At 37.1% G+C, this 13185-nt stretch overlaps 1 protein-coding gene and 1 long non-coding RNA gene across 18 annotated transcripts in view; one reads left to right on the forward strand and one right to left on the reverse strand.

The window, feature by feature from the left end:
- Ahi1 (Abelson helper integration site 1) overlaps nt 1–8508 on the reverse strand; it is a 212360-nt gene extending 203852 nt beyond the window's left edge. For all 16 annotated transcript variants that reach the window (XM_087190009.1, XM_087190016.1, XM_087190015.1 and 13 more), the window contains exons 1-3: nt 8303–8508; nt 2702–2769; nt 1349–1464 (exon numbers count right to left, since the gene is read on the reverse strand). In XM_087190009.1, coding sequence (XP_087046135.1) covers nt 1349–1464; nt 2702–2711 — 126 coding nt within the window. In that variant the 5' untranslated portion in view covers nt 2712–2769; nt 8303–8508. The remainder of the gene's footprint in view (nt 1–1348; nt 1465–2701; nt 2770–8302) is intronic.
- Nucleotides 8509–8653: 145 nt separating this feature from the next.
- LOC110347046 (uncharacterized) overlaps nt 8654–13185 on the forward strand; it is a 313267-nt gene continuing 308735 nt past the window's right edge. For both annotated transcript variants that reach the window (XR_015442477.1, XR_015442478.1), the window contains exon 1: nt 8654–8925. This is a non-coding gene — a long non-coding RNA (uncharacterized LOC110347046). The remainder of the gene's footprint in view (nt 8926–13185) is intronic.

Consider the following 13185-nt stretch of genomic DNA (forward strand, 5'->3'; position numbering starts at 1 on the left):
ACATTGATTTGTTCAATCTCTGAAAACCTGTATATTATTATATGTAAGTATTCCTTATCGTATGATTTTTTTGACTTTATGATGGTGCAAAGAAGTAGAAATGGTACTTTTTGTGTATATGTGTGTGGTACTAGGAATTGAATGCAGGGCCTTCACACTGAGCTACATCCCCCAGCCCTTTTTTTGAGACAGGGTCTTGTTCAGTTGCTAAGTTGCTCAGGCTGGGCTCAAACTCATAATCCTCTTGCCTCGCTTCCTAGAGTGCTGTGATTATAGGGATGTGCCACCATGCTCATCCTTTACTCTGAATTTTGAATTTGACTTTTACCCCAGGCTAGCAATTTGGGGTATAATATTCTTGCGAGATGCCCAAAAGTAGCAGGGAGCTGCAGCTAACTGTCAGCTCCACTATCACAACAGAAAACAACCAGCACTCCTCAGGGAACTATATTGCTAAGCTAGTATGTTCAGGATATTAGGTGTACTAAATGCATTTTTAATTTAAAATGGGTTTATCAGGACATAACACCATCTTAAGTCGAAGAGGAACTATATACAAAACTAATATAAATCTTCAGCAAACATTTTGGCACATGATAAGAAAGTTCTATATATTAAACTCATTTAAGGCTCACTAAACAATATTTTCAGATTATAAATTTTCCATACTTAAAATTTTTATCTTCGACTCAGGCCTGAAAGTTGTACTGTATCTTCAACTAAAGCAGCTTGCATAGTTCACTTGTGAATGCACAGGTGTACTGTTGCTCTCACAAATGACTGCTACTTAGGCTACTAAATTCTAGTTCACAGTTCACTCATTACTCTAGATATTTCTTCATTGACTTTTAGATTTAGTGTTTTTAGAAAGAAGTATGAAAAGGTGTTGGTATTTGTAAAATTTATTTTTTGAAATTAAAAAAATGTTTCTACATATAGTTATCATCTCATAAATTTTACCTGGAGTGTAAAATGGACTCATCTTTCCACACACCTTTTTTAATCCCAAGATGGTCATTTATTTGTAGGCCAAATCTGTATATCCTCATTGCTTAGCATTTATTTTATTTCAATTTTAGTCATTTCTTCTCATAGAAGAACACTTCATATGTTTCCCTTATCAATGTCATTTTCCCCAGTCTATGTCTTTCTTGTAGGACAGCACTCCAATTGAATTAGAAGTCAACACTACAACAGTGATGCTCCTTCTAATGTAAACTTTATCTTTCCATGCATTATTGACCAGGACAAAGATTTACTCTTTTAAATTTCCAAATCTGAATTTTAACATGAAAGCCATGATTTATGTATTTATGCTGCAAAACCAAATGATCAATTAATTACTCACTGAGATGTTTTCTCTGAGTTTTTTCTTCAGTTTTTTCCTTTCACGTATTAGATCATTGTGGGTCTTAAATAATTCTTCAAAGCGAACTTTGGTTTTTACCTTGGCTTCACTCTCAACTATAAAACAAAGGCTCATGTTATTTTTCTAAGCAACTCTACTAACATAAACCTGAATTATTATTATGATAAGGATACTGTCTTATAAATATCTGCATGAGTTCTCTAGCTACATTAAAACAACAATACAATCCCTCCATCTTAAACCACTTTTTCTATTAGCTTTGGTAATGCCACTGTCACCAGAGTGTTTCTTAACTTTGTGGCTATTCCCTCTAAAGGTCTCCTTTACTAAGTTAACTTTTTACTTTTGATGCACAGCAGCATTTATCGCTGTTATTCATGTGGCCTTAGACAAATCACTTAATATCTCTAAATTTCATTTTCCTTATTTGCAAAATCACAACTCTGTCAAAGGTCAGTTTGTATGAAAAGTGACTGACACTTGTTTAGTCTTTAAGTCAGAATTCAACAAATATTAAGTTATTTTGTCTTTAGAACACGTCATTCCCCTGCTTAAGACTGAAGATTTCCCATTTCAGTTAGGATAAAACAAGTCCTGTAGGGTTCTGCACTTCCTAACCTACCAGAGCTCCAAATCAAGACAAATATCCCCTTAGGTAGCTACATCCTTGCTGTACTGCCTTTCTTATAGCTCTGCCAGCAGAGCAGGCTCCTCCCATGTGGGTAAAACTGCTTCTACCTGATGCATTCTTACTCTAACTCCTCAGCAGATGGTATTATGCTGCCTATTTACATACTGCCTCTAAAATGGACCATTTCTTGACATCTTCATCTAAATTTTCCTGTTTCTCACTTAGTAGGTTTTCTTTTCCTTCATAGCACTTAATCCAACTGGAATATATATAATTAGTTGTATATTTATATAGTCTATCTCTTCCATTATACTATGTAGTTTATATTTATACTCCCTAGCTACTACTATGAGGTCTGGCACAGGACAGGCAGCTAATAAATGTGTTTTAAATTAATAAATGCTGAATACAGATGTGGGCAAACTATGGCCTACAGGTCAATCATCTGTTTCTGTGAAGTTTTGTTGAAATGAGACAAGCTGACTCAGTTAAGAACTGTTATGCTGTTTTCATGCTTCAATGACACAGTCGAGTAGCTGCAGGAGAAACCAACCCTAAAATATTTACTACTATCTCTAAATGTAATATTCAGCTAATTACATCTACTTTATTCATTACAAATAAACCTGCTAAAATAAACCAAACTTTAAAGGAAATGTATAAAATAAGAATTTTGAACACAAACTTCATAAAAGTCTTACCAGTTGGCATTGCTGAACTTTATGGTGAGCATTGAGAACTTATGTAAAGCACTGACTCAAGCAGGATCCTATGAAAACAAAGAGAATTTTTATAATATGCAACCATCAAGTAAAAATTATAAAAGATTCTCCAAGCAAGATTATGCCATGGTTATCTCCACTGCTTCATGAGATTTATATCAATAAAGCTATATTTGCTTATTCCAATCTTACCCAAATATAATGCGAGTACCTTTAAATCAGCTTAGGATCCTGGTAACAGATTAAGCAAACTGGGTCACATCTGAATAAAATATTTATGTATTTGAAATAAAAAACAGTTTAGAAAGAAATGAAATATCTACCTTGGTATGCTAGTAAACTTTTAAGAGGTGTTATAATACATTAATGAACATTTTAACATGCTTTTAATAAACAAAACTCCACTTCAGGATCGACTTTCTCAGAACATATACTATTACACTAGTAAAATACACTGTGGATAGCACACTCATAAATAACAGATATAGATATTTCTGTATTCACTCCAAAAATTGTTACAATAAAGATTAGCAGAAGCATCTGTGCCATCTTTTTCAAATAAATATCTTCGTCTGTACTGTGGCAGAGCTACTCAAGATTGTAGATAAATGAAATATATATATCCCGAAGTTGCAAATTTTTAAAAAAATATGGGTGTGTACCTAAAATGAACACATTAATTTTCACATTAGAATACAACTGGTATATTATTTAAGAATAAAAGTGAAGGTCTGGAGACATAGCTCAGTGGTGGTGCCTGCCTACTGTGCACATGGCCCTGGGTTCAATCCTCAAAACTGCAAAAAACAAAATTAATAGAAAAATTAAAAGAAATAAAACTGAACATTGTACCCCCCTCAAAAGAAGAAGAAAATAGACAAATTTTATTTTGAGCTGGCTCATGCATTAACTAATGCTTCAATTTCTTAGAGATTCACATTCATGTTTCTCTAGGAGAAAAGTCTCAGAAGAAATGCTAAGGAGAAAAGAATAATTATACAAATACACTTAATTATATGAATTAATTTATATAACAACTATCTACTGTACAAAATATACATCACTAGACTTATAGAATAAAAAATCCTATGGTGATAGGAGCCTGCATTCCCTCTTTCTAGGACACACAGATCTGACGAGCCTCCCATTCCACATCAAATTAGAAAAGATAGAGGATGTAAAGTGCAGTAACAGGAATAGTGAGTGAAACTTGACAGCATATAAGTAGAAAAACTATAATTCAACTGGAACTTAATATTTATATTATTCTTTGGTCATTCAATATATAGGACAACAGCTGAAATACATGATGTGATTATAAGTCAAGAAAAGACTTACTTACATTGGGCAAAACCTGTTGTCTCTTTAGCAGAAAATTTATACTGACATTTTGGAAAGGAAACCAATGAAGAAACAGGAGAAAGAATCAAGGGCATGAATCAATGGAACAGGACAGAAGATACAGAAACAATTCCAGGCACATTCAGCTATGTTATTTTTGACAAAGGGGCCAAATCCCTTCAATGGAGGAAAGAGCCTGTTTAACAAACAGTGCTAGGAAAACTGACTATATAAATGCCAAAGATTGAACTTAAACCCATGTCGCTCAACTAAAATCAAAATGGATCACATATCTAAACATTAGAAGAGAAACATTTAATCTGCAAAGACAAAACAGGTAAAACTCTTGCAGACACAGGTACAGGCAAAGACTTTCTGAACAAAACCCCGGTTGCACAAGAAATAATACCAAGAATCAACAAATGGGATCACATCAAATTAAAAAGATTCTGCACAGCAAAGGAAATCACTAAGAGTGAAGAGACAGCCTATACAATGAGAAAAATTTTTGGCCACCTACTCCTCAAAGGACTAACACCTCGCATGTATATATATAAAGAACTCAAAAAATTAAGACCCCCTAAATTTAAAGATCCAATTAAAAAAATGGGCACCTGAAATGAACAGACACTTCTCAAATGAAATACAAATGGCCAATAAATACATGAAAATATGTTCAACATCGCTGACCATTGAGAAATGCAAATTAAAACAATAAGATTATATCTCACTCCAGAAAGAATGGCTACTATCAAGAAATCAATCAATAACAAATGCTAGTAGGGCTGTGGGAAGAAAGGAACCCTTCTCCAATGCTGGCAGACTATAAACTGATACAACTATTATGGAAATCAGTATGGCGCATATTAGAAAAACTTAAAGTAGATATTCCATTTTACCCAGCTATTCCCCTTCTAGATATCTTCCCAAAAGAGTTAAAGACAACATACCACAGTGATGTATACATACCCATGTTTATGGCAGCACAGTTCATAATAGCTAAATCTTGGAAATGGCCTACATGTCCATCAACAAATGAATGGATGAAAAATGTATTTATACACAATGAAGTACTACTCTGGCATAAAAAAGAATAAACTTCAGTCATTTGTAGGAAAATGGATGACCCACAAGATCACAAGGATGATTCATGTTTCTAAAACCAGAAGAGTAGACCAGTCGTGCCATTAGCTGTAACATCATGCAGCACAGTGGAGCAGTTAAAAACCCAAGTCCTAGAGTTGGTCTCCCACAGCTCTTATGTGACTTTGGACAGTTTATTTCCTGCTCTGTAAAAGTAGCATAACAGTACCTACTCAAAGGGTTGTAAGAGTTCAATGGTTTTAGAAAAGCATCTCAGACTGAAAGGCATCCGTAAAACAAGTCACAATTATAACAGGTACTTCTTATGGGGACAGTCAGGGAGCTTAGTTTAGGGACATTAAGCTGGGTATCTGAGGGGCTCTAAGCAGATACAAGCATTAACTCCATTATCAGACCTCTAGATTCAAATCTCAGTTCCACCTGTCAGTAGATTAATTAGTATGAACTTTAACCTCCTAATCATTCCAAGAAGAATAATAGTAAATCACTCATAGGATTTCTGAAAAAAAAAATTAAATGAGATATTGCAAGTAAAATACCTGGCACAATGCATAGCATGCTCTTAAAAATTATAGAATAATACATTATGTTTGGCACACACAGAATATATTAATCCAACAGGGAGATCTAGGCTGAAGAGAATCACTTATAAATATGACAGTTACAGGAAAAGAAAAAGCTAAAGGCAGAATTCTGGGAGCCTACAAAATAAAGTAAAAGAAATCATGGAGACTGGTGCAAAACCAAGACAGAGAAGTGTAATAGAAGGAAAAAGAATTGGCCTATACTGTGTGTTATCAAACCTTGCTTCAAGTTTTGAAGAATGTCCATTAGATCTGTATCAGGAAGTCCCAGGTGCCGAAGCTGTCTGGTGGGGGCGGGGGGGGGGTGGTTACAACCGGAAAGAGTTTGAGGAATGAATGGTGAGACCTATAGAAGGAGCACATAGACGATTCCTCCTAGAATTCTTTTCCAACCATCTTCTCCTGACCCCCAAAGGCAGTGACATGGGGCAGTAGTTTTGATGGTCAGAAGACTATGGAAGGATTTTCTGTTTCTTTTAAGACTATTTCCATGCCTCTATCACCCATCCCTTTTAAAAGATAAATTATCTACACCACAGAGTAATTTTCTAAAATATAAATGTGACGGTGTCATTTTTTTGTTGTTGTTTAAAACTCCTCACCAGTTCTCAATCATCCTCTGTAAAAATGTAAAGTCCTCACAATTGAAGACCAAGAAAATTCATGAAATGACCAATTGCCCGTGTTTACACTCCCTTCCCTGGACACATTTCAAAAATATTCTATGTTCCAGCCACCTGAAACTACCTGTAGACCTCTCAAATGTGCCAAATTCACTCTTGTCTGTACACACATGCGCATGCACACACACACACACACACACACACCCATGCCCCTCTGTCACTCTCATGCTTCACTTTTGTTTGACACTAAATGCAAATGATACTTTCTCTACTTTGTGAACACCTCGAGGGGTATGCTAAGTACTTTTTTTGTTCCCAGAATTCCCTGGTTTTCATTATTCCATTTATCTCAATCTTGAACTTTAATCCTGCTTGAACCGTTCTGTGACCCCCTACCAAACTGCTAGTTGGAGGGCCAAGCCTGTGTTCTCTTCATTTATATATCTCCATTTTTTTTTTAAAGGCAGTAACAATGGCTAAAAAGATTCAGGCTTGAGATTTTGTTTTGTCACTTACTGATGTGTGGTCTTGGACAAGCTACTTAATTCACTAGCCTTGGCGGTTGTGTTTTGTTTTTTTGTTTGTTTGCCTGGAAAATTCAAATAGCTACTATCTTATTGTAAGGAAAAAGGAAATATCAAAAAGCAAAATAATCACACCTGCAGGGGTTCAATAGAATACTTTATGCCTATTTAATATGTAAATAACTATATAATAAACTACATGATTAAGTAAATTAGATATACTTTTTTACTATTAAATTTAGTGCATAATTGAACTAATAAACACTAATATTTAATAGCATGGCAAATACACTACAGAAAGAATCATCTCTAAATAGTGTGTACTACAGAAAGCATACAACAGAATGAGTAATATTTGACTGATAAACTTATCTGTAAAATTTAAGGTCAGACTTTAAGAAAACAATCTCTGAACCTCATGTATATCATTATTTTAAAAACCCTCCTTCCAAAGTCTTTTATAGAAGCTTCTAAGATATACACATAAAAATGAACTGGATACATCTTATATCATTTTATTTTTCCCTGACCACTTGATTATCATGCAGTGTGTGACTAAAGAGCAAGAGTAGAAAAGGCAGTAAGGTTTGGATAATCTACTCCTTCACCAAATTTTCTAAAGAAACAAAAACAATGTTTACATAATGCAATTAATGAATCCACAATAGTCTTCATAAAAGATTCTAAATATAGTTTAAAAACACTTTTGCATTTTAATTCCTTTTCAAATATTCTTTAAAAAATTTCCCAGAGTCCTTCTAAGAAGCAATCTTCCTGGACACCCAAGGAATAACAGCAATTGTTAATGCAACAGGTGAAAAACCTGTAAGCATGCCTTTCTCAATAAAAAAAGGAAAAGCCTTATTTCCCAGTAATGGTGACGAGCAGCTCACCCATTTGGCAGAGACTCCTAAATAGCCTACAGTTTTTGTTTGTATTTTTCATTCTTATGCCTATCAAAACGAACTAATTAATATAATTTGACTCATAAATGCGACACATAGATCACTTTTCCTAAGACCTAATTAAGAAGACATTTCACGGGTTCCAGATCAGCACCAGCTTGACACTAAAAGAAAATAAACACAGTACTTGGTACACATCTGTCTACAAAGTATTTAAGCCAGAAACCGGAGTAGGAAACGCAAAGACTGAATTCACCCTGTCAGAGGACCAGGCTGGACACTGAGAGACAGGGAGACCCGAAAAGTAAGCAGCAGTATCTCTGATTTCGCATCCTCAGCCGGTGGGGCACCCGGCCAGCGCTCGGCCTACGTGGGCACAAGGCGGCCTCCGCGCTCCCGGCCTCAGCAGCCTCAAAGCCCCCGCGCCGCCCCTCAAGGGAACCGGGCAGGCCCAGGCCGGTCTCAGCTCTCGCCACCCGCGCACCCGCTGGGTACTCACCCAGAGGACAGCGCAGAGCCGTCTGTTCTGCCGGAGGCGACCGCCGGGCGATCCAAGCGGCTAACCTCGCCAATCCGAGCTGGTAGACGGGAATTGGCTGCGAACTCACCCTGGTGGCCGGCAACTCTGTATCTGAGAACAGGCCCGGTACCAGTGCAGGCAGCGCGCCGCCGGCTGACGTCACGCTTGCTTACGCCGCCGTTCCCATGACAACAGGCGGCGCTCGCTGCCGGCGTAGACCACAGCCGCTCCCGGGTACCCTCCCCGCAGCCCCGCCCCTGGGCGGCCTCCCTGCAGCTCCGCCCTTAGACCGCCTCGCCTCACCGCGGCCCCGCCCCCATTCGCCCCAGTGCCGTCCCGCAAGTGCCTCCTGGCGGCGCGCGCCCGCCGGCCTCAACCTGTCAGCGGGCATGCGCTCGGGGCCGCGCACGGGAACGACCCTCGTCCACTAGGAGCTGGAAGGGAGTGAAGAAGGCGGAGGTTTGCTGAATCTCTCCTCGCCCTCGCGAGTGAAAATCTCTGCGCCTCAGAGCCGTGATGAGCTCGGGATAAGCACAGGCGGCAAAGCCAGACCTGCAGGCCGCGGTGGAACCCTCACAGAGTAGCAAACACGAACGAATGAGGTAATGAAGCGAAAAAAACAGACTCGTCAACACCCCTCACCACGTGCAATCGTGCCCGCCAAGTGAAACGGGCTTTTAAGCGTGGAGAATGAAGCGTTCTCCCACAGACAAAATCTTAAGGGTAACAAAATTATCCAAGGTTCGCTGAGTGCTTAGTTATCTTTCTGTTGAAAACAAGACAAAAATTAGAACGTCATCTTCACCAAACGCCCTCTCTGACCCCACTTGGCTAATTTCTACCGCAGGTGCCATTTTTTGCTCTGAATCTTGAATTAAGAGACTATTTATGCAGTTAGCACCATAACCTGTTGCTTCATTGTATGTTGAGAGAGTTATGTATATTTCTTTGGAGGCTAGCTTTTCCAGTCTTTGATATCATCACACTTTACAAAGCAAATCTCATTTGTTTCTAAAAATCTTAGGTGGAGACAATGAAAGGTATTAACCAATCCAAGCGTGCCGAACTGGGGTGTTAAACTCTCCAGTCTACTCTTCTCCCCTTCTAGATTTTTCTCTGGCTTTAAGCCACCACTTTCCCTTCTGTGTTTTAGAACATACTCCATAAGAGTATCCTAAATCTACTGAATCATGTCCATTCTACCTTTCTAACATGCCCAGTGTAGAGTCAGCCATCTCAACTGCCAGCACCTAATACCAGCATTCAACACTTCTCACTGGGTTAACTGTGAAATGACCCCTTTGTTCCAGTTTTCACTACTAAATTCCACTCTCCACATTACTACCAGGATGACCTCATTAAAAATCTAAAGCTGAAAATGCCACTTGCCTGAAAATTCTTTAGAGGCCATCTGTAGGAGAAAATCTATTTGCCTGGGATACAAGATGCTTCAGCTCTTTGAATAGTTTCATCTCTTCTTACCTCCTTGGTTCAGTTTCATACAATGTCGAATTACGTACACCATGCAATTTTGTGCAGTAGTGAATTTTGTGTACCACACATAACGATCCACACTTTCATGCCCTAGTCCTTGTACATAATCCTCACCCACTGAAAAAAAATCCCTCCTTGTACACTTCTGCCAAATATTATCTAGACTCTTAAGTTGACTAACTCCTTTGAACCCTCCTGCTATACTCTATTAGACTTTAGATTTCAATTTTATATATTTTAATCGAATTATAAGTTTTCCATCCCTACCATCTGCTGCACTGTCAAACAGTTGGTACTTCATGAGCATGAGTTTAATGAGTAATAGGTGACACATATTTAACAGCTCCTTCTAGAGCTGTGCATTGTATTGTGTACTTTTCATCTGTCCTCATAACTGCCATTAAGTATCCAGTTTTACCAAGTGATAACTCTGGTTGCTCATTCTTTGTCAGGTGTTATTTTCAGGACATTCACCAGTCTTATCTGGCTAGCTGAAGTCCACACCTTTTACCTTCTCTTGCTTCTCATAATAGCTTTCAGAGAAGTAGTAGGAGTAGTGGGGGTCAAGGAATATTTCATAGAAAAAGTGACATTTATCTAAATAAATGATGTGGGTATTGGAAAATTTCTGGGCAGTGGAAAGGGATTTGTCTATTATTTTTTTCCTATCTCTATCTGGCAAAAGGATCTAGAGCTAATGGTACAGTAGAAACAATAAGCACATAGTCCCCAGATCTTGGTTTCTTGATTTTCCACTAAAAGGATGTAGGTGCCATAGAGAAACAGTTCGTTAAAGAGCAGAAGCAGGGAAAGTACAGCACAAGTCTGAAAAATATTGTTGTAACAGAAATTAAGGAAGTTCTTACAGAATGATAAAACATCAAAAGGGTGCAGAGCTATCTTGAAAAAGCTCCTATTGGCCACACGTGGCTCAATCTGAGCACCATTATAATAATATTACATAATGTATTAAATAAAACATTACTTGAGTCAATGCTGAAATAAATAAATGAGTATTTTGAAAAATGGGATACAGGAAAAGCTTTACCTTACATTAAAATCCCAACTAAAAATGTGGAAGGAATATTGAAATGTAGAAATATCATCTTTGGCAACTGTTATAGTGAAGATATGCTAAAACCAAGGTGAAAGTTCTCAGACACATAATTTTACATGGCTAATTAAATACTTATTAGTTTCAAAGAGAAAAAGTAGAGATTTGGCATTGTAGATATCTAGCACTAGTGATCAAAATTACCACCACCATTCGTGAAACAAATTAATATCATGTACCAATTGGAAAGAGGCACTTAGAGCATGCTTCTGTGATATTCCTGCCAAAAATGCATACTCTGAATCTAAGCTTGAGGAAATATAGATAACGCCAAATTGAGAGAGATTCTACAAAATGAGGGATCTGTGTTCTTCAGTGTTAAGGTAATAAAAGACAAAGGAACAACTAAAGAACTTTTTTTATGTTGAAGGAGAACAAAGAATAAAGAGAACTGGCCACTAAATGAATACATGATTCTGAATTAGATTCTTTTCCTATAAAGATATACTGGAACATGCCGGGGATTTAGCTCAGTGGTTTTGCCGCCTGCTGCACAAGCACAAGGACCGGAGTTTGATCCCCAGTACCCCCCCCCCCCCCAAAAAGATATACCGGAACAAGAAGTAAAATTTGAATGAAGTCTCAGATTAGATGATTGTTGCTCTCTCCCACCCTCCCTCCCTGTGCGCCCCTCCCTGTGCGCCCCTCCCTCCCTCCCTCCCTGTGCGCCCCTCCCCCTTTGGTGCTAGGGATTAAATCCAAGGCCTTTTGCATGCCACTGAGCTACAAATCTACATAACAATTTTAACATGCTATTATTATTTAACAATGTTAATTTCCTGATTTTAATGACTGCACTCTGGTAATGTAGGAGATATCTTTGTTTTTAGAAAACGTACACTGAGAATGGATGAAGAGAATATGGTACTTATACACAGTAGAGTATTACTTAGCCATAAAGATACCTTTGAGTCATTTTTAGGAAAATGAATGTACCTTGAGACCATAATGCTAAGTGAAATAAATCAGACAAAAGAAGGTTAAATATTGAATGACTTCTCTTATAAGAGAAACCCAAAATATAAAAAATTTAAAGAGCAAAATAAAAAATAGATGATAAGAATCACAGTGGTAGACTTTGTGAAGATGAGAAGGGGCTCTGCAGATGGGAATAAATGGAAGGGTGAGGAGGGGAAGGAGAAGTAAAAAGGATTAAGATGTGCTATGTATAGGTACCAATTCCCCAAGATGAATGTAATCATTATGTATCACAAACATACTAAAAAAGAAAAACTAAGCAAAAGAAAGTATACACTGAAGCATATAATGGTAATGATGCTTTGTATCTAATTTACTCAAATGGTTTAGAAAAAGTAAATATAAACAAATATAAATGTAAATAAACATACAGACAAGGTGGTACATTAATGTGTCAACAGGAAATTTTGGTAAAGGCAAAAACTTTTTGCAAATCTATAATTATTTTTTAAATTATTTAAGAAGTTTTGAAGGTGTTAAGATATTTGGTTCAGGTAACTGGCTGCAGAATGACTAATTAACACAGAAATTCAAGAAATACAAGTATAGAGAAAAAGATGTTTAGTGTCAGTGGGTTCTATCCAGTAGCAGTTCGGTATATACAGTAATAAACTTGTTAATCAGAAAGCAGATGTGCTGCTTTAGTTCTCATTACCCAGGAATGAAAGACTAGGGTCACTGCTGTCTTGGACCCACCCTCATGACCTCATTTTAACTCAGTGGCCCCTTTAGAGACCCTATCTTCAAATATAGTCATTCTGTGACATTGGGGATTAGGACTTCAACATATGAATTGGCGTGTGGAGCACAACTCATTCTATAACACTACTGGAGTAGGGTTATGTAGCCATAACAGATGTAATGATGGTCTTTGTTTAGATTGTGATTCATACTGAATAACTAGAAAAACATGTTTTAGAGAATTTTTATTATGGGCTAAGTATTAGATGATATTAAAGAATTATTGTTAATTTCATTCATTAATATAATGTTATTGTGGTTGTATAAGTATATAATTTAAAGGGATAGAAGACAATGATAAGGTGTTTAGGATTTGCTTTAAAATAATCCAGATAATAAAACAAAAAGATGGGGAAAATGGTACAAGTATATTGAAATTTTGGTAGTTGTTGGAACTAGTTAATAGGAATCAGATACTTTATTATACCTTTTCTTTGTATGTTTTGAAATTTTCATAATAAACAGGAAAAATAAAAGAATACACATATTACAGAGAATTTTATTTTATTTTATTATTATTTTTTTCTTGTTAAAT

Source organism: Heterocephalus glaber, unplaced genomic scaffold (genome assembly GCF_053883595.1).
Source record: "Heterocephalus glaber isolate CG9 unplaced genomic scaffold, H.glaber_assembly_v1.0 deba00001550, whole genome shotgun sequence".
NCBI lineage: Eukaryota > Metazoa > Chordata > Mammalia > Rodentia > Bathyergidae > Heterocephalus > Heterocephalus glaber.